The sequence below is a fragment of the Leuciscus leuciscus genome (assembly GCF_965113295.1).
Source record: "Leuciscus leuciscus genome assembly, chromosome: 2".
Taxonomy (NCBI): Eukaryota; Metazoa; Chordata; class Actinopteri; order Cypriniformes; family Leuciscidae; genus Leuciscus; species Leuciscus leuciscus.
The window spans coordinates 52,169,951-52,196,540 of NC_138726.1; the positions used below are offsets into that span (position 1 = coordinate 52,169,951).

The 26,590-nt window shown below is 37.9% G+C and overlaps 1 protein-coding gene across 1 annotated transcript; it reads right to left on the reverse strand.

Moving 5' to 3' along the window:
- Positions 1–415: 415 nt before the first annotated feature.
- On the reverse strand, positions 416–26,590 carry acap1 (ArfGAP with coiled-coil, ankyrin repeat and PH domains 1). The gene is made up of 24 exons (XM_082161246.1): positions 26,386–26,590; positions 25,954–26,214; positions 23,136–23,193; positions 21,642–21,761; positions 20,947–21,000; positions 20,750–20,808; positions 20,342–20,525; positions 19,778–19,822; positions 18,809–18,904; positions 13,248–13,322; positions 13,030–13,142; positions 12,378–12,429; positions 12,040–12,140; positions 11,677–11,788; positions 10,002–10,201; positions 9,849–9,918; positions 9,613–9,707; positions 7,600–7,793; positions 5,889–5,936; positions 5,624–5,796; positions 5,425–5,534; positions 3,916–4,026; positions 3,733–3,788; positions 416–1,209 (listed from the first exon to the last, which is right to left on the reverse strand). The coding sequence occupies exons 2-24, from the start codon at positions 26,004–26,006 to the stop codon at positions 1,115–1,117; spliced, it is 2,274 nt and encodes a 757-aa protein (XP_082017372.1). The 5' UTR covers positions 26,007–26,214; positions 26,386–26,590; the 3' UTR covers positions 416–1,114.

Genomic DNA, 26,590 nt, shown 5'->3' on the forward strand with positions numbered 1-26,590 from the left:
TTATTCATAAAATAAACACCAGCAACAAAAAACATAACGTTATATCACATTTATTCCTCCGCCAAGCAATGTAGTTCTAAATAGGTTGCTAAGCAACAAAGAAACATAAACGGCAGTTGCGCAGTAATACTAATGTAATGCGGTCACAGGTCTATGTTTGTTGAGTAATTTACAACGGCTTCGAACGCGGCTCAACCAATCAGAATCAAGGACTGGAAGGATTCTTTGATGAATAGAAAAAAATTGCATTTGTTTAAAATATAAATCATTTGTAACATTATAAATGTGGTAGGTCACATTTTAATGTTTCTTTCTATAAGATTATATTTATGCAAGAGTTAATGGCGTTTCATTGCAAAATTCTGCATCCTAGTTAACCATTAGCAAAGCTTAGAAACGCAAGTCACACGATGAGTCATGAATCATTTATTTATTTAGCTACATATTCCAACGTTTTCACATAAATTCATTTCAAACGTGTTGCTTAGAGCATCGCATGCTAACAAAACATCACTTAACCATTTCAAACGTGTTGTTTTGGTCTTACAAAAAGAGAAAATGGAAATAAAAATATACAGGAGAACCAAGCAAACTGATCTCTCACCCAAAGTAACATTTACATTCAAGTTGCATTAACACTGTGGCTCACAACATAGTGAATAAAATAAATGAATAGCAACTTGTCCATTGAAAATCAATTCAATGAGGATAAATAGCCATTTAAATGAGACATGTAAAGGCATCCACTTCACCACTACTCTGGCTTTATGTGTTCCACTTGATGCTTTCATTACATTTGTAATGTAAACTTGCTCAAATGATAAATTATCTGGATACAGAAGGTCAATGTAAAGGAATAAGGATTGTGCCCAAAGAGATAAGCAAATATTATTGATGACATCCTAAAGCCTAAACTGGGATAAATATGCTAAAACCCAGATGTTTAGACCACAATCAAGTGCACCAGACAAACCAAATGAAGCAGCATTGGGAGCCAGCCGGGTGACGTTTCAGCAAAAAAAGAAAAACTATAGTATGTGGTAACTTCATTCTGTCTACTGGAGTGCCAATATGTGTATATTGGTGTAACATTGACATCTAGTGGTCATGTGGTTTACTTCATATCAGCGCTACGGCGCTTAAGCTTCTCTGGGTTGTTGGAAGCCATTTGGGAGAAATCCCTGAAGATATCATGATAGGTGTCATCACCTACAGGAGGGAAAAATACAGAAAAATTTGTATTAGAATATTTGCCAAGGAATAAGAAACACAACTTCAAAGGGGCTATATGTGATTTTCATTAATTAATTGCATTTGTATTGGCAATGTGTGAACAGCTTGTAAAGAAACTAAAACAACGAGACCTTTTCCGACTGCCTAGGTTGTCTATGAAAGCCTGTGGGACTGGTTTTTATGTGGGATGTTTTTGCCGGGAAAAATCAAAAGATGTTCACTCGAGTGCCTCTTTTCCGTTCGACGTACAGGATCCATTCTGTACGGTAATATCATTATCAGTGTGTCATGCAAAGAAAAGGGCAGAGTCTGGATGTTCGTTAAAAGTATAGGTATTTTAAACTTTGTTTTGTCAAAGCAAAGAACGAAGAAGAACTTCGCCGCGAGTATTAAATCACGCTCGAGTGCAGTTCACTAAACAGCCACCGGTGTCGCTAATAACAAGCGTTTCTGAATTCTACATAATAGTCCCTTTGAGCAATCAGCAAAACATCAATTTTTTTGGATCCTTATTTGTTACAGATATAAGACTTGAATAATCTTACAGCACATTGCATTTGATTTCCAAGACTTGAGTATGTACTACAGTCATATACTGTATGAGAGTGTGAATTATATCCCCTGTCTGTGTGTGTGAAATGATTAAAGATGGAAAACCTGGAGTCAAACAGAGTTTTACAAGGTCTAACAAGATGGAAGAATCAGTCTGATGTCAACACCAGCACCCAGAAGAGAAGAGTTCGATTTGTAATAGTACATAAGTGCAGTTGTTTTTCATACGTAAGGGAGTACGGTAACAGGATTACCTGTAGCACGCAGTGCAGAGGACACACACTGCAAGCAGGAGACACCTGGCCACCCGTCTCAGGACATGCGCACACACACACACACACACGCGCGCACAAACACACCACAGCAAAATCTGATTTGTATACAGAGACACAGACACATGGACAAACTGCCATAAACGTAAAAAGCATAAGCACCACAGAAAAAGCACACCTGCAAACATCTGGCACTGCAATACCAGCATCAGATTCAGAGTAACAGAATCATATTCATTTTCATATTGGAAAGCCACATATTAAAACGGATCATAATGCTCTGTCTAAATGATCACCAGGGTCTGAAGTTTTGATTTGATGCATTTAATGATGGTTAATTGTAAACATGTTGGTTAAATGCTGGTGATTCCCCATGCAATGCCAAATGTCCATGCTAATCCCATAACAGCCGAATCACTCGCATTTATGAAGGAAATACGAGTGTTTGCAAGGTATGATAAGATACAGGGAGATGGAAAGAACAAGAGACAGAATGACAATAGATAGATAGGTAGATATGAAAGATAGATAGATAGATAGATAGATAGATAGATAGATATGAAAGATAGATAGATAGATAGATATTAAAGATAGATAGATAGATAGATAGATATGAAAGATAGATAGAAAGATGCATAATATGAAAGATAGATAGAAATGAAAGATAGATAGAAAGATGGATATGAAAGATAGATAGATATGAAAGATAGATAGAAAGATAGAAAGATAGATATGAAAGATAGATAGATAGATGGATAGATGCTGCATCATTGCGGTCAATTACATTTTAACATTAACAATCAATGGGAGCTTTTTTCAAATTTTTTTGTTTATATACAAAACTAGGTTTGAATAGAATCTGTATGTTAAGCAGTTCAAGTCAAATTATGTAATTGGAGCAAACTGTAAAGAAGAAGAAGAAGAAGAAACATTTCAACACGGTGATATCTTGCAAGCACGGTAATGATCGGCTGAGTTTATCCTTTACATTATGTAAAAAACAAATAAAAAAACTGCAATGCCTAATCAGTTCTCACCAGATATTAAATAAATCAAACCCAAACTAGCTCAAAAATAAAATAAAAACACTGTACATTCCACTTCAGGTGTTTCTAATAGAGGAATAAACACCAGCCATACAAACAAAAAAATGATTTTTGTAAAGGCATACTGTCACAGTACATGACTCATGCAAAACCATCAGTACAAACAGTACTAATAAAAATATAATAAAACTTCAAATCGAAACATTACCACAGGTACTAAAATAACTGAAATGAAGTCCAAATCTTTTAAACAGTGTTTCTTTTAGTGTCAATGTAATACTCTACCGTTGGTAATGTTAGTGGTGAACTAATAGTGTAACACAGTTTTGGAGTTCCCAACAAAACCATTATGTGCTATGAAAAACGTAGTGTTAACATTCAGTGTTACCATGTGTTTTAAAGTGCTTTGTCAAAGTGCACAAACCCACATACTGTCCTGTCTTCCTTTTAATTCTCTGTTACACTCAAGGTTTCCTCTGTTTTGTCATCTAAATGCACAGCTAGTTAATTCTGGCCAGCTGATGCTCGGCCACTAAGCTGATTCTTGATGGTTTGAAAGCTTTTCTTAGTGTGTCCAATCACAGCCCCAGCCCCGCCCCCAGCCCCAAAGCCCCGCCCCTCGGAATGACCTGATGGAGTGCCGTCCATCTCCCGCATCTCCTTGTTCATCTTGGCTATCCGGAGTCTGGGAGGAAAACCACAGCGGATGATATGTTAATCGAGTTATTAGCAGGAAGAGCTTCATCAAATGTACCGTAACCGGATTAGTGCAGTTTTCAGCGGACACTCTCCATCTATCAAAGACTACTTACAGCGTGACGATGTCGGCGTTGGCGTTATCTATGGCTATGCCGATCGGGTCCTTATCGTCAGTGTCTTTTGCATTGTAATCCGCTCCTCTCTTAAGAAACAGACACACCAACCTATGACAGCACAGACACACGTTAGGTCAGAGGTCGGCACACTTTATGTTACAAAGTGCCATTTTTAGGTTTCCTAGTTAATCACTGTATGTGATTGTAAGGTATAAATACACATAACCATATTTGAGAAGTTCATAACAGCTTTGATGATCAAACATTACTTGCTTAATAGTGAAGAAATAGAAATAATACACAGAAATAGTGCAGAATCTTAAATATTTTGAAGCAATCTTCCATAATTTTGTTTAATTTGTCAAAATCCTACAAGTTTGTTTATTTTCAAGTTTAAATTAGACTTTGAATAAAGTCTGCTACACGTGAACAGAAACGGCACGTCACCATCGTGTTTGATAGGACTCTAAATACTTACTTAAATAGCTCTGAAATTTATAGCATTACCTTTTTTTCCTCAAAGCTAAACGCAACAAAAACAGCAGAACAGCCGTGAGCTTATAAGTCAAACAGATTTAAGAACCGGTCACACCAAGTACGATAACTATAAAGATAACTATAATGATCTATAGATATGAACTATATTAATGTGTGTTCACGCCATGTAGTAATTACGAGATTTCATCTTAAAAAGACCGTTCATGCTCTCGTAGAGCTCGTAACTACAACTTGTAAGCTGGGAATTTACCAGTACCACCTGACCTCTGCAGATTCATTCAGGCGTTAATAGTTTTGCGAGAGAACTGCATAATTCCCAGTCCGAGGACGTGAACAGCTCTGTATATAACGTCACGTGTTGTCATCTCGAGACTACATTAATTACGACCATATTTTTCTGTTTATTATAAGTGCATTGAAAGTAAGTCATCTATCGCTTTAAATGCTCAAGCTATTTAAAGTCTGGTTGATTCTGATTGGCTGTCAATTTTTTTATCATCCATCAGCTGGAAAATAAAAATTTCTGAAAGTGAATCCAACAACATTGTTTTTTTATCGTTATAGTTGTGGTGTGAGCTCTGCTATTCTTTTATATTCAGAACGATTTTAGAACAGACCTTTAACTTAACTTTATCTCCTAAGTTAATAAAACAGGTCTTCTCTGTGGATACTAAAGTAAACACTAAATGTAAAACTGTTATTCTAGCAATATCATGATGAAGACCTGAGCGGCCGACACTTGCGCTGTAAATAAACATATATTAAAACACCAGATGTAAACAGGCAAGTGTCTCCCTCGTCAAACGCATCTCAACAACAGGCGTAAACAGGGTCTTGTTTGGCATAGCTGTAGATTCAGCTGTGGTACACAGATTCAACACCAGGGTGCGCCACCGGTGACAAGTTTTGCAGGAAACAAAAGACTGATCTTGGAATTAAGAATCGATATCAAGAACATAACTGGACGCTATTAATCAGGAAATCAGCCATAGTGTCTAAGTGTGTTACCCTGTATGTCCCAGTATGGTAGCATGGTGTAATGGTCCCCTCCCGTTCGAGTCCACCTGGTTAACATTAGCCCCGTTCTGTAGGAGGAACTCACAGGCTGCCAAGGAATTCTTCAGGGAGAAATACACAGTAATTATTCACTGTAATACACACTCAAAACATGAATGCTGGACTCACACACACACACACACACACTCACAGCCATAGCAGCTTGTATTAGTGGAGTTCTGCTGTCTTCGGCCACATTGACCCAGTTGACGTCAGCGCCGTGTGCCAGAGCGTCTGCCATGAGAGGGAAATGCTGCATCGCCACAGATCGATACAGTAAAGCCCCGGGATGAAGACCACTCAGATCCTCCTCTTCATCATTATCTGTGCAGAGAGAAAGAGAGAGTCAGTAAGGAGTTTGTGTAGTCAAATGGATGTGTGAACATCATATCTGTGTGTGTGTGTGTGTGTGTAACCTTTTTGAGAGCTGGAATAGTTCTTCATTATGTCACTTGGGCTCAGGCCTGTAGGGGAAACATCAAGAAACTGATTAGATCAGGAGAAACTGGGACACTTATCTTCATTGTTTCAATTTAGTAGGGTCATCGTGTGTGTTTGTGTCAAGGTTACTTACTATAGTTTTGCATTATTTTTAGATTTACTATACATTTCAGTTTAGTTTGAGTTTATTTTTTATAGTAACAGTTATAATTTTATGAACATATTTTTGTGTTTAGTTATTTTGTTAAGGAATTAGTTAAACCAACAGATAAAAAAAACACACTTTTGAAATATCCAGATCACAGTCAAGGGAAACATCATATCAACTCATCAAATACTGCAAGACGAGCACTGATTATTTTAATAACAGCAATGTTTAAGATGTCAGGTTACATTTGATTTACATGGAGTCCAACTTTTTTCGAATATCACCTTTCCTGCAGTGTGTAATATCACTGTTTGTGGATGTAAAAGGTCTGCAAAGTTTAAAGATGCACGACAAATAAAGTTATTGTCTCCTAAAAGAAAGAATCGATTCTGAACTGTTGAACTGTTTCACTTCCTGTTACAAACCAACGTAACAATGTAACAAATTTGCATAATGCCAGTCTAAGGTCTTCATTGGCTGCCCGTGAACAATGTCTACTTTGACCCTCAAACACTGTAGTTGTAGCTGAGACTGGAAGAGTTTGGTTCGTGTCGTTCACGTCGAGAAGACGCTGTTTTCAGCGCTGAGAATCCACTTTCAGGCACTTCAGAAGGATGAGGAATTGTGCTGGAATTGATACGGAAAAACTGACGCCATCGTTGCTGTTCGTATGTGTATGCAAACACTAAGGAAGCCTCCGGAGCGGAAATTTAGATATGGTAATAGGCATTTCATTTCTGACAGCCAATCACAACCAACTGGGCCGTCTGACCAATCAGAGCAGAGTAGACTTGCAGAAAGGAGGGATTTGGAGAGACTGAATCTTCAAACAAACCGCTTTCAGACTTTTTGAGAAATGAGGGGATATGAAGTGTATATTATGAGAAATAGTTTTTTGACCTGGGATGCATGTAATCAACCTCTAAACAAAATGTAAGAGTCTTAAAAATAGCATAATAGGGGCACTTTAAATACAAGAGAACACAAAATTGACTTGACCTTCGCACACTTGTGCGCTTAAAGCAACACACAGTATGAAATGCTCTGAGATGGATTTAATTTATAAGTTACTTAAAAGTTTGTTTATAACAATGAAAAGTGCTCTGCTGTATCCTACCAGTCACTGCGGTTTAATGTGAGTCCATCTTTGTTATCAGTATCAGTAACTTTACTGGCGTCTCATCAGCATCTGCATGTGGGATCGTCTTATTACACACGGATCAGATTATCACATGCCAGGTCGTTTTTTTTTTCCAGTTTGGTAGCATTTTAGTTTTTAACTTACTTTGCATTCATTATTTTATTACGGTTTATGAAAATATGTTTAAACCAATATTTTGAGTACCGTATCTGAGTTTTCGTTTTCGTGTTATTTCGAGTACACATAACCCTGTTGTACGCATTTCTATGCTGAACTGTAGCAGAGAATCAAAAAGATAAATACAGACTCTTGGTTCTTGGGTGCATGACTCTGCATATATATGTGTAAATTATAGCGTGTCGTGAGTTTGTGGGCGTGTGTGTGTGTGTGTGTGTACCCGTGAGTCGTGGCAGAGTGGCTCGGTTGGGTTTGGGTTTGAGGGGAGGGCGTGCGCTCTGTCTGTCCTGCGTGGTTGCTCGGTTTCGTCGGGCACTGGAGCGCCGCAGGACCGTTGCTCGACCGGTCTCAGGAAGCTTGTGGATGAACTTCTTCTCTACATACTTAGAGCGAATCCACGACTCTTTATCTTGCCTAAGAAAACATATACTGATTATATATTCCAAACAAAATTCTGTGGTTTTAGTGATGACTAGCATTGCAAAACACACACACACACACACACACACACACTAGGGCTTTCGATTATATAACATGTTAACATTTTACTGCGTGATGTAGCCTATAGAGCGCAGTTAGAAAATGTCCCTAAAATTCAAGATATCAGGCAAAAATTCTAGTGATGCTCCGATCAGCATTTTTGGGGCCGATCACCGATTACCAAAATCATGATCTGCCGATTGGCGATCACTGCCGATCACAGAATGGAAATATGCTAGAGTCAAGAAAATCTTGAAGAACCACCAATATTTATTTAATTGTAGTTAGAAAACAAGATAACATAAGGCTACTGTAGGCCACCTTTTCCAAATAAGGCACAGTATAATTTTTCAAAACAAAGAGGGGTCAGGCAGACTACAATGGATGTAGTTGAGGAACTAACTACATCAGATCCAAAAAATAAAATAATGACAATGACATTTGAGGTTATTAAAACAGTAAGTCCCGCCCCTCGACTGCCAAAAATAAAAGTGTTCGAGCGAGCAAAATCAGCAGGCGAGAGGAGATCAAGCGCGAGAGTGTGGGGAATGATCATGCACGCGCGCGAGGGCAGAGATGTCATACGCCTGCGCAGGGTTTGAATGAGCTCGCGAGTTCCCGTTTCCTCGCGCGTAGATCTTTGAGATCGCGTTAGATCCGCGCGCCAGCATCAGTTGTGCGCTCGTTTATAATTGCCATTGAATTGCCGTCATAGGAGAACCCATTTTGCCACTGTTAAGCAAGCTCTGCTCTGCTGTTGTGTTGCCGCGCATGCGGAAAAGTTGCGCGAGTTATTTACGTCACGTGATCGGCTTTTTTGATCGGCGCTTTTGGGGGTTGCCGATCAAGCTATTTTTTGCCAATATCGGCCGATCATGATCGGCGGCCGATCAATCGGAGCATCACTAAAAAATTCCCCTGTATGAGTTTCTGTTTCATATTTATATCATATGAAAGTTAAGCATTATCACACGAGTAACGAGCGCAATTTCACATGAGTGCTGTTTTTGTCCCGAATAGCACGAGTGCAAATGTGATATTGATTTTATGCAACAGATCAATAAATACTGAACTGTTGTGCGTCGTTTCTGAATGAATCCGCGTTTTGACTGAATCATCCGGATGAACCAATGATTCAATGGCCTGTTCATAAAGAGAACCATTTACTTAATTCCTGAATGAATCAACTGTTTAAATTAATCGAATGAAAGAATGACTCAATGACTTACTCATTTAGAGATTTACCGCCACCTACTGGCAGTTTCTTATTTAGAGTATAATTTCATTAAAAATAAAAAGTCTTATTTCCATATTAATAATAATAATTAAAAAACATTAAAGCGATAGTTCACCCAAAAATGAAAATTCTGTCATTATTTACTCACCCTCATGGCCGTTGAAGCCTAAAAGTTTATGTGTAATAAATTCTATGTTGAATAAAATAAAAAAATAAAAAATTCTAAAGCTACTTTTTCTAATGTCTATTTGATGCTTTTCTCATTTAACACAATAATGACTTTAAATGTTCTTTTGGGGGTAAATTTGATGTGAGATTAATCGCCACATCGTGTAATTAATTGGATTAAAAAAATGTAATCGCTTGACAACCCTATACATACACACACACGCACACATAATATATTACATACTGTATATACATATAAAAACATATTTTATATAGACATGCTGATGAAAGGTTAAGTAGAAAACAAAGCAAAACTGCCAATTAACTAGTACACTGCATTTACTGTACCTTGGACTAGAGGGGTGGGGCTTCTTGATTGTGATCTCATCAATACGCGCCTCATAGATCTTGTTAATGGCTGAGTTTCCTAACTCACACATGAGCTGTAGAAATAGAGAGATGAAAAAAATAGATAGAAGCAGCAGAAATGGACAAAATGAGAGGCGTGATTAATCAAAGTGCATACTTAAAAACATTTTTATCTCATACACAAATACATGAGCACGACGTGCATGCTTTCTTACTTTGACGAGCTCTGGTTCCCATGAGTCCAGCGTAAGGGATCGTACCTTTGAGAAGTGGACACCTAAACTCCTGCAAACACGAAACCCAATTCAGATGCATGTTCGTATGATACGTTATATAGCTGTGTGTGTGTGTGTGTGTGTGTGTGTTACCTGTGTATGCCAGAGCAGGTAATGCACAGTGTGATGCCCAGATTAATAGAGGCCCAGTCGGGGCCGGGCTCCCCGCAGTCACAGCACTGTCCGTTCCCGGAGATGGCCTGCACCTCCTCCAGAGCCTCCCGATGAGACGCTTCCGGCTCCCCACCGCTCAAACGCACACTTCCCGCAGACACTGAGCTGCAGCGATCTCTCTGTTGAACACACACATGTCCACTTTTAACACATTCATCACCTTCAGCTTCAGCTAATTCTGCTTGTGTGGAAGTGTACAATAAATGTGCTGTTTCAAAACAAAGCTGAAATGTGAATTATCATTACATTTTTTTATGTTTTAAAAACTATACTAAAAAGAATGTAATATTTGTATATTATATAATAAAACAATCTGGACCGTTGGCTGAACGTCTGATGCATAAGGCACACAAAATAGGAAACACTTCAGGAGTTTCAAAATCTGATTGGTTCTACAGGATTTCTGGGAGATGTGCGTCACGTTCTTTAACAGTCCGCCTGGAAACAGCCGTCTTGATGCCAAACCCCCTCATGGAAGAAGAACGCCGGCGTGTTTACAACTGTGACAGTGAGCGCTTCATCAGGCTCAGCTAAACACTGGATTTTCTAAATTATGTGAAGACTGTGAATTTTGTGGCGAAGACTCTAAAATACGTGCAAGAGTTTTACACGCCAGTCTGTTATTGTAGGGACATTTTCACGCTCCTAAACATTAACTGTGATTGGTTGCTTTACATGTCAGTCAGACGGCCTCTGGCCGGTCCTTGGCCAATGAAAGCTGTGATGTCAGTCTGAAGGTCTGGCTAAACAGAACTAGTCCGTAGTTAGATTGTCATAATATAAAAAATTCAGTAATCTGTACCAGTACCACTGAAATTTCATGTTTCTTGAGACCAAAAAAAGGAATATACTACTGAACACACTATTTTATTCAAAAATGTAACTATTAATAAAACTAACTGAACAAACTGAATAAAAACTGTAACATACTTATCACATATTTTTCAATTAATTACGAAAAGTAAACTTTGCTTCATGTTTTTAAAGTAAACGGTGAGGAATAAACTAAATAAATACCTCTTAATAGTGTAGTTTGATTAATATTGATGACATTTTAGACAGGGGCAGGTCTCTTTGCCTGCATTTGCAAGGCTTAACACACAGTTGTAATATTTTGTTATATATGAGATTTCTTTGCCCGTCAATTTACATTCTTTTAAAATAAATGCCAAGACTCAAGGCATTTTGACCAAGAAGCACATCTGAATGGTGCATGTAACCACATCACAGCAAGATGTGATTATTCAGAGCATACGTGCAAGAAATATGCCTGTGAATGCTGCAAAGAAAGCTATCAGCCAGACAGCAGAGAATGCACAGGTATTCAGCACAAACAATACTGTAGAAAGACTGTTATCGTTATATTATTTATTTTATTTTAATTTGGTCCTTTTGACATACCTAGTCAGTAGTAATATACTGTAATAATAAGTAGCTTTATATAAATCTATAGGACTCAATGGAATGTCTGCACTTAGATATTTTAGTTAAACGTGTGTGTGTGTGTGTGTGTGTGTGTGTGTGTGTGTGTGTGTGTGTGTGTGTGTGCGTGTGTGTGTGTGTGTGTGTGTGTGTGTGTGTGTGTGTGACATACAGAGCTAAGATTGTCATCTCTTCTGTCCTGGAATGCTGAGGCGATGCTGTTCTGGACAGCGCTGATCCAGCTTTGCTGCTGTCGCTCTGAATCAGCCTGTAATAAACAGCTCCTACACAATCACACACAAACACAAACACACACACCCTGTCATTTGGAGAATGGGATATGTACAGACTTGCCTAAATGTAGAATAACATATTTACAGGACTGTTTACAGTCAAATTGCAGCAAGAAACATAAACACTACAAGAATCAGAAAAATGTTGCATGCTCAAAAATACAAATGGCAGAGCAGTTCTGACAGTTTAGTGCACATGTGCGCACACACATACACACACACGCACACGTACACAGACTCACTTGGAGGGAGAGACAACCTCAAAGCAGAATCGTCTGTCTTGTTCACTGAAGGGCTTCACTGTGCATAACCGCAAGTCCTCGACAACAACAGTGATCTGCTCCTGTTACAGAGACAGACAGAGAGCTTGTTTAAAAATAAAAAAAAAGGCGGTCTGCTTGTGCAATGTGTGTCTAAGGTCAAAAAAAAAAAGAAAAAAAAGTTTAAACAGCCTCTAAATTCTTTCCAATACACACAATTTGTGGGTTTATAAGTATCAGCATGTGTGTGTGAAACGACGTGGCATTACTTCTATTGGTTAATGCTACGTGATCCTTATGTTAGACAATCTGATACTTACATTATGTTTCTTTTGGTAAACCAGCTGGTTCTTCTGAATGGAGAACCAGCGCCTGCAGTATGAACACACACACACACACACACACACCATGGCCATGTAAGGTATTAATAATGCAATCACACATATGATTGTAATTCACCTCAGACCTACAGCCTTTGAAATCACACTCAAACCCCCTCAACGGACACACAAACACAAAAGGGTAACAGGTGAAAGAGCAAATACTTCTGCTTTACACATTACTGCAAAATATAAATGAATGATACGAAATATAAAATGAGTTTCAAGAGGAATATTTGCCAATAATGAGTGAAACTGAACTCGGTTTAATTAAAAGATAAAACATGTTTTTCAAAGAGGTTAATAGTTACAAAGAATCATATGAACAAAGACAGAAAGACTAATAATAATTACCCTTCATCACAGCTTTACAAATAGCTAAAGAATTCAATGAAAAATAAATGCATAATCATAGACCTCCAAAAAGTAAACTTAACAGAACCACTAAATTATGATTAGTGTTTAGTCATGTATTATCTTTTTAGTAATTTACTACTAAATTTAGTTTACTATTTTTAATATTATCAATATTGATTTTTAAAGTAAACGAGAATAACCCTGTGATTATGCAGATATTGGAAGAGTGCTGTACCTGCTCCATGTTTTGAACGCATTGCTGGCTCTCTTGTACAGGTAACCTTCCATTGCGATGCCATTGGGTGCATCTGGGCTGAAGTCCATAATGGAGTCATCATACGACACATCCTAAAGATAGTCACACACATATATCCTCCCTTAGATACATGTATAGTGTCTTTGTGTAGAGATACAATGGTGCATGTGTGTGTGTGTGAGAGAGAGTCTTACTACCTTTTTCTTGACGGCACTGAGTCTCTGCTCCATGTCCCTTTTCTCTCTCGCAGAATTCAGGACCATTTGAGTATACTAGACAAAAAGAGGAGAAATTATCAAATTTTATAGTTCATTCCTTTATTTGTGTTACAGGAGCAATGTACACTTGGTTTCAGTTTTTCCCAACATGCGGATCTGTTTTTACAGAACAAAAAAGTTGTATTTTTTGGCGAATTTAAAATCCCTTTCACACCAAAGTGAAATGAATAAGCCTCAGGCTGATGGAAATGCAAATTCACGCCTGTACAGTAGAGGGCGCAACTCAAACAAACCTGTCGGCTGTGCTGCCGTTCTCCGACTGCAGAAAAATACTAGGATGCGGGAGAAGAAAGTTCAACACTCTTTCTTCAGCAAAGACATTTCTTAAAGGGATAGTTCACTTTGAAATTAAATTTTGGTATGTTTTAGCTTACCTCAAGGGCATCCAAGATGTAGGTGTCTTTTTTTCCGCAGTAGTTTCAATTTTGATATTTTTAGGTCAAACCATTCTTGTCTGTCAGTCATATAATGCAGGTCGATGGTCACCACCGCCTCAAAGAGCATGCACAGAGTCCAAATTAAAACAATTCCCCATCGTAAGTACACATTGATGGCCTAAGACACGAAACGAGCGGTTTGTGTGAGAAAACTAACAGTATTTATATCGTTGTTACCTCTTGTACACAGCCACGTCCAAGTGATCTGAGAGCGCGGGCGGGTATAGATATATACACTAGATGTCGCCTTGGCTACGGTTTCGTTCCAATGAACTGCAGTAGCCAAGGTGACTTCTATTGTATATATCTATACCTGCCCGCGCTCTCTGACCTAAAAATATCAAAATTGAAACTACTGCGGAAAAAAAGACACCTACATCTTGGATGCCCTTGAGGTAAGCTAAAACATACCAAAATTAAATTTCAAAGTGAACTATCCCTTTAATAAAGTGAGATTAAATACATAAAGTATATTTGTGCAACCTAATATAATTAGAGTTTGCATTTCACTGTTTTATTTATTTTGAGTAATACTGAATCTGCACTTACTCATGATTCCTCTCAACATGGGGACAGACAGTGAAAGACATGTGAAAAAGTAACTTGCATTACTTATTCGAAAAAGTCACTCAGATATTTTGTTGTAAATTCAGAAGTAATGTAGTAATCGGATTACATAACTCGTGTTACTTGTAATGCGTTACCACCAACACTGGTTTCATGTAGAAATAAATCGGACTCTTTTCGGATTGTTTGCTTTGTGAAAAGCAAGGTTGGAATGATGTAAAAGCAAACCAGTTCAATCATCATAACAGCAAGCTTGAATAATCCTTGACGTGACCTATAAATAAATGTATTCTACACAGAAAGATACACAAATAAATTTGTTTGAATTTGTTAAAATGCTGATGCAAGACAAGAAGTTCTACATTCTATTAATTTCATATGCATTAAACTAAATATTATGTGATTTTCTGTGGATGTTACAATGGTTATTTACACATGCAAATCAGCCAGGGTATCATTGCCTGTTTAGACAAGTATCTTTTACAGGCCAGACTTTAAAAAATACAAACAAACATGTGATAACCTCATAAAACATCAGATTTGAGCAGAAAATCAGAAACGGGCATGTGAGCGGGCAGATAGGACAGAAAATCCTGAAAAGATGGAAACACTTTGATTCTGAGGTTTGGACCATTTAACTAGATCTCAGAATGGAAGTTTAATTGTATATCATACAATTATAAACACATGCGCTGAGGTTCAGCCTAAATTCCCACTGCTGTATATAGCTATTATGTGACCTTTCTTGTCAAGAGTTGTGATGATAAGTCAACTATAATTGAGGTCTATCTGGGGAGCGGTGGGTTTTTGGACCACAGTTAGTGAGGAGTCAAAGTGCACGTCATTCAGGGCTTAACTGAGTAGGAAAGGATGTTAGATACGCTGGGACTTGCTCAACTTCCTGACCTGTTTCAAGAAGAGGTCACGAAGATCACCTTTTCCACTTTCGCTTGTTATATTCCACGGAATTTCCGGTTCTTTCCCCCTATCTTTTCCACTCTCACTTTTGCGGTCTCACTGCTTTTCCACTTGTCCCCAATTCTGTAACACAATACTGGTAAAAAAAAGTATTGTGTCCAGCTACGTCTAATTTATTTAAGTTGTCCCTCGACAATCTTTCCATTTTTTTCACTTGCAATCTGTATAATGCTCTAAAGACGATCTCTGCTATGAAAAGGCTCTTGCGATCTCTCTTGACATTTGTCTTGCTAAGCTTTTCACCATTTCCTGTGCTTACAGGAAGCTACGAGCAGGTTTTGTGGTTTTCACAGGCCAGTAGAAGGTGAGTAAGTTTCCTGTTTAAAACGTCTACATTTCAACTTCATGTTCCTCAGAAACATCAAGTCATTGCTTTGTCCAGATATTTACACACAAATACATGAATCTTCAACAACTTTTAAACATCATATAGGCAGTATTTGATCTCAGGTAACTTGTTAGTAAAATTAAAAACATGCAAATATTAGCAGATCTTAGAATTTGCATGTAAATTTTAAGCTCCCAAACTGGGGTTGGTGTTTGTTTACATTCTTGTAAAGTGTTGAGGTATTTTTCATGCAGTTTTACAGTTCTGTGAGCACAAAAGTATGTGCCAACACACACAAACCAGTGTGTGATACAAACTGTTTCCTGTTGTTGCTCACTCTGGCAGAAAAGTTCCTGTCATGATGGGCCATCATGTGATCTCTGAAATCTTTTTTAAATTATTTTTTTTTTACTTCACAACATGATCAGTTTTATGTTTTTCTCCCTCAAAGTAACATGTACATTTGTCCTACTTGGTACTTCACACTTTTTCAGTGCGTCTGACATATACATTGATCAATCGATAGATCGACTGATAGATAAGATATAGTTGTAATCTAAATTATTTAACCCCCATTGCAAATGCGGTTTATCTGCTAAATGTACAGACTTTCAGCTGTTTGCAATGAACAAATCAAACAAAAATAATTGAAATAGCTCAACACAACAAAAGTGGTTTCCCCAAATTCAACTGAAAATGCAACTTTTAATGACTTCTGCAGTCTCAAAAGTATTCAACCCCTTTATGGCAAGCATCTTTCGCACTTAGTAGAAAACCCTTGTAAAAATAACCAAGATGTATAACCACACACCAGCTTCTAGCAGTGTTTCTGAGAAATCTTAGCCCATTCCTCATGTGCAATGGCCTCCAGTTCAGTCATATTCTTGGGTTTGTGTGTTGCCTCAGCTTCCTCACAGACGGCATGACGTTTTCTCCAAGGATTTCCTGATACTTCAATGAATCCATCTTGGCTTCCACACGCTACAGGTTTCCAGTGCCAGAGGATGCAAAGCAGCCGCAGAGCATCCTCGAGCCTATGGTGCCTTCCTCCAGACAAACCACTGATCCATCGGGCCGAAAAGTTCCAGCTTTGTTTCATCGCTTCACAGAACAGAATCCTAAAACTTCTGTGGCTTATTTATATGATTTTGAGCACTTTTCTTTTGGCTCAGTAGTGGTGTACGTCTTAGAGTTTTGGCATGGAAACAGCATGCATGTAATACGCGTCTTACTGTGCAGCTGAAACCTCAACGCCTGTTGCCACCAAGTTTTGTTACAGGTCCTTTTGCAGTCACTCGAGGGTTTTTCTGAACCTACATTCTCAGAAAAATGGTTGATAGCTTCCTTTCTCTGCCCCGTCCATGTAGTGTAACTTTTATCTTTGAACTTGCAACCTATGCTTTAGGGCTGGACCAGAATATTCGAATATCCGAATATTCGTTCGGTGGGTTGGTATTCGTTTTTTTTAAATTTGACATTCGAATATTCGTTTTTTTTGCACACCTGGGATCCCCCGCGAAATGGTTCTCATTCGCGCTTGAATAAGGCCGGCGACACACTGGCTGCGTGGCGTCTCAGCTGCGTGGCGTGTCCGTTTTTATTTCGGCTCCCATGTTAACAGGTTGGAGTTTGCACACTGCCTGCGAGAGACACACGTCTCAGGCGCGGCTCGAGCCAAGCGGAAAACGCGTGCATGCTAGAAATAGAACCGACGCCTATAAGTGTTCCTCATAAAAAAAAAATTTTTTAAAAAAAAATCCTTTCCCTTTGAAACATCACTTATCAGGCTTATGCTACTCTGAATAATACCTGAACTTCGTATTTTGAGCACTTCTTGCGTTGTTGTTGTTTTTTGCCTCTTCATGATGACTCGCTTAATTTAGTCCTAATTTGTAAGTCGCTTTGGATAAAAGCGTCTGCTAAATGACTAAATGTAAATGTAAATGTGTTCCAGCAACGGGAGTGTTCTCTGGCTAGAGTGCAGAACAGGGGAGTTTGTATGGAGCGAAGTGCATGCCTGAGCTTGTGTTTTGGGTTAAGCTACGTTGCTTTGACATTGTGGAAAATAGAATAATAGAAACAAAATGTATTAGCCTTTTAATCTAAATTAATCTCGTTTTTAATTTAACTTAATTTCGTTTTTCTTTATTTAAATTTCGTTTTTCTTTATTTAAATTTCGTTTTTCCTTTATTAAAATTTAATTTCTTTATTTAAATTTCGTTTTTCTTTATTTAAATTGTTTTTTCTTTATTGAAATTTCATTTTTTCTTTATTGAAATTTCGTTTTTCTTTATTGAAATTTCGTTTTTCTTTATTTAAATCTACCCTTTACTGTGTCAGTAATTTGTTAGTCAGAAAAATATTAGACTACCTTAAAAGTATTGCTTAATTTAACAGACCTGAGTGTGTGCGTTTTATATCACTAGTGCAGTGTCCGTTCTCGGAGCATATAAGTCCTGCTCGCGTGAGGCGCGCCGCTTCCCGCTCGCGCTGTTCTGTAGTTTATTAAAAGTTTATTCATTCTGAACGTGTTGCGTCTCGCGTGTTCATCTATATTGCACCAAATGCGACACTGCACTCCCCTGTGAAGTCGATTGGATGAACGGTTCTCGAAATAATCAAAATGCAAACGGACATACAGACAGATAGAGATTCCTGCCTTTATTAGAGAGAAGAATATGTTCAGCCCCCTCTCTCCGAAGCTTTGAATATTCGATGTTCATTACTACCGAAGCTTCGAAGCTAAAAAGAAATGGTATTCGGACCAGCCCTACTATGCTTCCAACTGTGTCTCTAGGAACATTTAGTTTACTTGCTATCTTTTTGTATCCTGTTCCTTGTTTGTGAAGGGCAATGATATCTTCTTTTAACTTTTTGGACCATTCTTTTGACTTAGCCATATTTCTAACATGCAGTCAAACATGACACTCATCAAACCTAGCCAGTTCAGATATTTCATGTGTTTTAGCTCAAGCGCACCTGGTGCAACTAATAAAGCCCTTGATTAGTTGCATCAGGTGTGCTTGAGACAACACCTGTTTTGCAGATGTGTGCTGTTGTGAGTGATTCTATACAGGGAGTTTAATTATTTTTTAGACTGATTGAAGTTGAATTTGGGGAATTTAGACAGATAGACAGACAGACAGATAAATAGATAGATTATTCTCACCTCATCACTCAGCTGTTTTTGGTAGTTTTCCAGTTCTGTAAGTGACTGATAGCCCTGTTTGAAGAACAGAGCCTGGGCCTCCATAAGAGAAAGCATCTGACACACATTTACACAAGAGGAAAACACAAAAGCAAAACTAACTGTAAGTTCCCATTCAGTCCTGATTATTTTAAAGTGCCCCTATTATGCTTTTTCAAATATTACCTTTCATGCAGTGTGTAATATCGCTGTTTGTGGATGTAAAAGGTCTGCAAAGTTTTAAAGATCAAAGTGCATGACAAATAAAGTTATTGTCTCCTAAAAGAAAGAATTGATTCTGAACAGTTGAACTGTCTCACTTCCTGTTACAAACCAACGTAACAATGTAACAAATTTGCATAATGCCAGTCTAAGGTCTTCATTGGCTGCCTGTGAACAACGTCTACTTTGACCCTCAAACACTGTAGTTGTAGCTGAGACTGGAAGAGTTTGGTTCGTGTTGTCGACAGGTTTTCAGCGCTGAGAATCCACTTTGATGCACTTCAAAAGGACGAGGACTCGCACAGTCGCACTGGAATTGAAATGGTAAAACCGATGCTATCGTTATTGTTCGTATCACTGTGTACCAAGCGCTGAGGAAGATCCGGAGCTGAAATTAAGATATGGTAATAGGTGTTCTGTTTCTGACAGCCGCTGTAAGCTGTAGACCAATCACAACAGACTGGGCCATCTGACCAATCAGAGCAGAGTAAAGGTTCAAAGGAGGAGTTTAGACCAGAGAGACTGAATCTTCGAACAAACCGTTGCAGAATCTTTGAAAAATTCGGTGATGTGTAATGTATATTTTGCAAAAATTATTTGTTGACCTTGGATGCATGTAAACCTATTGCAGAAGACGTCCAAAACAAAACTTGGAACCTTTAGAAGAGCATAATAGGGGCACTTTAATAAGATTCTTTAATAAAATACATTCTGTATTATGACACATACCGCCATAAGAATTTCAGTTTTCTTCTTGGACTCGATGACATTAATCTAGATTAGGAAAAGAGAGAGAGAGAGAGAAGGCGATTTACAATGACAATAATACAAGCAAAAACAAATATCCCAAAGGAGACAATACTAAATATGTCCATGCATGAAACTAGGCGAGTGTGTTTGAGAATGAGACCAAAAAGTGCCACAATGTTTTTGTCTTCATTCTCATTAATTGAAACCTAACAATGTTTTTTATAAAACATCTGCTTTAAAGGAATGTTCAGATAAATACCATTAATTTAGATATGCAAAGATATCTAGACATTTTAAGTGTGACCAAATATCCCAAGGCCATTGTATATGAAAGCATATAGTATGTTTGATACCGTTCACATTATTTTACAGTGTCTCTGTTACACATTACATGTCATTACTGTTGTAATACCTATAAATTATGCATAATTACATGCAACTAACCCTAAACCGAACCCTAACCCTATAGCAAGTACTTAAGTAACATCACTCAGTACTTATAACTATAATTACACAGTAACACGGAAACCTTTATGTTTGTACCTGCAGCACATAGTCCAGGGCTCCTGATCTGAAGGCTCGGCGTGTGTTCAGTAGGTTATTGCTGGCCTCTTCCACCTCATGCTGTTTCCCGCGTGGAGCTTGAGCGTTCCTGCTCAGTGCCGTCTCCAGGTTCTCACTGCTTCGCTCGAACTCCTTCCGCACATCCTTGAAGCGCTTCACATCCCTTAGAGGGGAGATACAGAAAAAGTACATTTTTACAATCAATTCTCTCTGAAGGGCCACTGCAGAAAAATGTATGAGATTCATGACTTACTCTTTACTCGGACTCCCAAGTTCATGCATACGTTTACAGACAGCTTCATATTATACAAAAAAAAGAAAAAAAGAAAAAAAGAAAAAAGAAAAGAAAATGTGCCTTGGTAAAAAGGCAGAGGAAGAAAAACTTACTCTTTCACAAAATTCTGTAGCTTCAACTTCACAGACTTTTGTGTGGATTCAATCACATCCTGTTTGGAGAAACACAATTCATGGAATGGGAGACGAGCCGAAAGAAAAGTGAAAACAGGAAAACATCTCCAGGCAGATTGTTGGCACGTTGGTTTCTAGTAGTGACAGTAACGGTATAAAGGAAGAACTTGACTCACCTCTTGAGCACAAACGATGTCTGAAAGCTTTTTAGAAAACTTTTCTAAACACTCCTGAAAGAAAGAAACGCAGCCTCTATTATGCTTCCGTTAACTCTCAATCATTTCAACTCATATACTGTAGCTACACAGGAACTTTCCTTTTCCATTTTGCAAACACTTTCACTACCGTTCAAAAGTTTGAGGTCAGTAAGATTTTCTAGTCTATAATGCTCACCAAGCATGTTTAATATATACAGTAAAAATAAACAAATATTTTCTATTTTTTCACAAGACCCTTCAGAAATTATTCTAATATGCTGATTTGATACTCATTTCTGATTATTATCAATGTAGAAATCAGTTGTGCTGCTTTGTTAGCATTTACATTAGTATTTTTCAAGTCTTTGTTTCAAATCTTAAAGTTTCCAACCTGAGGTAAACCTCTGTCGGAAAAAGTACAAATATCTTCACATCCCATATTTTACACTACACTGGTAATTGCCATTGTTTCTCATATCGGTCTGGAATTTATCGTACAGCTGAACGTTACCGTACAGTTCTGGAATTTACAATCTTGTTTCACTTCCTATACCTATACTTCATATACCGTCACAGGTATCGGTTAGCACATGTGGCTAACCCTGTGTGAGTTCTTGTGTACAGTAAGTATAATGCTAGTTTAAAATCCGTTACAGGACTGTTGATAGACTCACCCCCATAGTTCGGTCCTCAGAACAGTGGTGTCCCAGCTCTTTAAGGCCATTTACAAAGCTCTTACTGTTTAGGCAATAGGAACGGCCTGCATCCAGCATAGTGTGGCACTGTTTCACCAACTATACAAACACACATTTTTTTCAGGATGTTATAATGTCATATTATTCATAACATACTAAAATTACAAACAAAGTTTGTGATCAATTATTTAAAGAGGACCTATTATGCCCTTTTTTAAAGTCCTGATGTTATTTGTGGGCTCTACTAGAAGAGGTTTTCATGCTTGAATACTCAAAAAACACATTATTTTTCACATATTTGACATTGTTGCATTACCTCTTTTTCAAGTCTGTCAGTATCGCTCTGTTTAGTTCCTGTCTCTATGAAGCCCCTCCTTCTGAAAAGTGCAGTGTGCTCTGATTGGTCGGCTGGATCGGTGTATCGTGATTGGCCAATTGCTTTGAGCGTGTTTCGGAAATGTCCCGCACCTTAGCATAACCACGAGTTACAACACTACTAACGCAACTCAACCAGGCCTCGTTCCCTTTATTTTGTATATGCCTTGGCCAGGAATTATTTAAATGAGGAATATTGTGAAGTGTTTGTTCCCAGAAGAAAGTTTTAGGGGGTTTCAGGGAGTTCAGAAACAGTGACACTGATATAAAGAAGAACTCCCTTTGGAGTGACTTTGTGCTTTGTAACTTTGCAGATCTTTTTCATGCTCAAACAGCAACATTACACACTAAAGAAAGTTAGAAATGTAAAAATGCATAATAGGTCCTTTTTAACAAATTACTATGTAGATGAATTTGTAGGTCTCTGTGGTTTGAAACTATTCAGTCTAATCAATTGAAGGGGAAATTATCTTGGATTGTGGTTAAAACCTTTTCAATTGGCAATTCCTCTTTGTAGTTCCTCTACATAACACTACATCACTTCACAAAAGAGAGGAACAATGACTTTTTTTTTTTTAATTGAGGATTTGAGCATTTGACGGTCAAAACAATAAACCCTGTAGTATTTGGGATATTATTTTATGGTGTAAGCCTAAATATTATCCTCCGTTCTAATTTGGTTTAAAAGATTTTTTTGTGAGTAGAAAAGAAAATGTGAGTAGGAGTGGTGCTTGTACATGCAAAACTCGACGCCGGTACGGCAGGATGTTGCCATAAAGTTGCATGCGTTCTGAATTGTTGATTGCATGCTGATAGGCAGATGCATACTGATCCAAGTCTCCATGATCATTTGGTCTCTACTAAAAAATAAGCCAATGGGATATATTTTCACCGGTTTTATCATGCGCAAGGTGAAAAAAAAGCACTTAGAAAAGTAGTAGTATATGTCTCCTCAACAAGCCACAGGATTTGAGGTATCAACGCAATGAGTTTCAATACGTGCTGACGTTTAAAACTAGGGTTAGTGGTTTGTTCGTATGTATGAGCACTAGTCACAATGATGCAGCACTAATAGTGAGTCTCTCAGCATTTCCTCACCTTCTCAAGTCTTGTCTCCAGTTCACTGACGTTGACCTCCACCTTCTCGATATCTGCCCTATTGAAATATAGCAAATACATTTTCACACACCAAACTAAAAAAAGAATGTAATCCCATTCATCTGAACTCAATACATTAAAAACCACTACATTTACTTTGCACAAAACATATTAACCAAGTTAAATATTTTTATTTCAGGGCCGTGTGATTGTGTGCATTTACGTGTATTCAAATGTGTTTACATCAAAGAATGTTCGCTTATCTGTGTTGTCAGACTTTTCTTTTAACACAGATAGACAGCTTAGTTTCCTGCTTTTTCACACATACAGACAAGACAGACAGACAGACAGACATAATGCTTATGTGTATAAATTGAAAAATGTATTACTAATACATTAACAGTAACTGAGAGAAAGTTTATAAAATAAATGGACTTTTTATCAAATTTTTATCGAACACTATGTGTTATCCAAGTAAAGGCTGGAATCCACTACACAACTTTTGCCCAAATTTGCCCTAATTTATAGTCTGAAGGAGTCGATGGTAGTTGCTGAAATGTTCAACAATATTATTTATCTGACTGCACTGACGCTGTTGTATGAGAACTGAACTGAGCTGGACTGCAGAACTGCTTTATAGATGAAATGAACTAATTTAATGATTGATGATCTTTCCAACGATATGAATCAACACTGAACTGACTTCAGCTGAACAACAGCCGAAATGCATCATTTTGAAGCTGCTTTGTGTTTGAAACAATCTGTATTGTATAGAGCGCTATAGAAATAAAGGGGACTTGACTTGACTTGAGAGTCAGAGCCAGTCTGCAGATTGTGGTCAGTCGGACTCAGTAGACCAATTTACAAAAATAAAAAAAATTGTGTAGTGTATGAAGGGCACAAAGTCCCTATCTAGTCGGATGATATAAAACATGTTTGATATGTTGAGATTTTTTAAAAGCACATATTGTTTTAATTTGTCAAACTTCTCCTCACATGTTATTGCGAGAGTTTAAGTGCATTGTGTGTTCACGCCATGTAGGAATTACCATAATTCCTACTCGTAAAAACGAATCCCTTCCTTGCTGAACTCGTAATTACAACTTGTAAACTCAGAATTTTCGAAGAGCTCCCAAAGACTTTATGTACACAAAGATGGTGCACTCATATCACTTATGAATGTGAGAAAGTGAAACGTGCAATATTACAGAAAGTGTTTCAAAGATGGCCGCCGAGTGAAATGACTTAGAAGAGACTTTGGTAACACGGTTTAGTTTCTGACTGTCTCTTTGAAGCCCCTCCTTCTGAAAAGCACAATGTGCTCTGATTGGTTGGCTGGATCAGTGTATTGTGATTGGTTAACTGCTTCAAACGTGTTTGGGAAATGACACGCCCTTTACTATAACCGTGAGTTACAACACTACTAACGCAACTAAACCAGGCCTCACACATTTATTTTCCATATGCCTTGGTTGGGAATGATTTAAATGAGGAATATTGTGACGTGTTCAAAGTCTGAGAGCATGAACCGCTCAGAGGAGTGCATGATGCACAGGTTTCTTCTTCTCTGTAACCATTTACAAAGCTGGCAAGTTTATAATGCCTTGTGTTTTAAAATCTGTTCATATTTCAAAAAGTTGTGTAGTGTATTCCAGCATTAAAGTATACTCAGAGCTTACATGGATGTGTACTCATCAAAAATGTAGGCTATTTGTTTGTGCAAAAATCTGTGTGTGATGAAGAAAAAGCTGTAGTTTCCGCAGCAATCCAACCCCTAAAACACACTTCCTGTCTCCTGTTTATCATTTCAGTATCTCTCGTCTCACTTCCTGCTCCCCACCACTACCCATCATCTACTTAGCAACCGGAGGCAGCCGCAGTCTGAAGTAAACTAGGCCTCGAATGTGTTTATGTCAGTGGCCTTTCTACACCTTCATGGAAACTCTTACTTTTCAGTTGCTCTCTGAAGGTCAAAAGTGTCCATGCATGACAGTACACTTGGTGTTAGACAAGTTCCACGTGTTCTCCATGTTTAGATTCGCATATGACAGATGAAAAGGGAAATTGTGTGTGTTTATGCAAGTAAATGACCTAATTTTTGAACTCACTACACCCTCTGAGTCTGCTCCCTCCGCAGCCACTTAAACATGGCACTCAAACTTTCCATGCCCACTAAAACTACAGCCAAACCACAAAGAGAAAGAACAAATTATTTTCTAGACGATATATAATAGCAATATTTGCTTGAATGGTTAAAAATAGTGCTGACAAATCGATTATTCGCATGTAACATAAAAGTTTGTGTACACGTATATGTATGCGCACACACAGAGACACGCACAGACATGCACACACACATACAAATTATATAAACACAAGCTGCGATTAATTGCGATTAATCGATTTGACAGTCCTAGAAACGTCCCATCACAGTGAAAAATGTGTCCTCCTACTCTCCACAGCGCCACTTAATAATTATCCCATTCATTCCTTTTGTATGGACCTCAGCAAATTCTTTCCAGTGCCTTTGCAACGGCATTTCACGCTGTTTTGAGAACAGTTTTAATCAAGCACGCCCGGGCCAAAACCATTCATCTGAACTTTATCTGACATGATCTTAGAACTACTTGGAACAAACCTGCTACGTCATCCATTCTGCACATGACAGTCAAGTTTATCATTTAATGTGCTGCATGTGACCTGTCTTTTATAAAACTATAATTTAATGCACATTCGTTATAAAAAAAAAATTACATTATTTTGAGTAGTTAAATATTTTCACAAAAGTGTGGGTGGGGGGGAAGAGTAGCTTTCTTACCTGAATCGAGGGGAGTCTTTCAGGCACTCTTCAAAGTCCAGTTTGACAGTCATTTTGGGAATTTAAAACAACACAATTGATGCGAAGAATTCTATTAATTCCACACAGTTCCTTACGTGATGTGTCCGAACAATAGAGCTCCTTTATGCTGTAAACATCCAACCCCGTGGTGCTAACAACATCAGGAATCGTTTAGAAGGGATTAATTAAACCAGTCGTTTCCATTGGATGGTCTCGGTATAAATATCAGTCGGGTGTTGCCTGAAAACAAAAAAATGAAAAAGCATCGTTTCAAAGCTAAAACAATGTTTGTGTTTTTCAGGCAATTCACTTGAACAACGAGTCGCAGAAATAAAATAATAACAATAATTCGTCAATAACATAAATACAAAAACAACGAGTAATGGTAAAAGAAAATTAAGCAAACCATACCTATAATTACGGGCTCATTTCTTCCTAAATTCTCAAGAGCGCTCCATTATGCACGTTTCTTCCAATTATTATTAGTCCATAGATTCGTAATTTATACATAGATGTGTGTTTCCACTCATGAACCACCATGTCCTCGTACGTTTCCCTTATGTGTCTAAAACTTGTTCGCACTTCGCAGGAGAACTTTTTTTTTCCGCTCATGAAT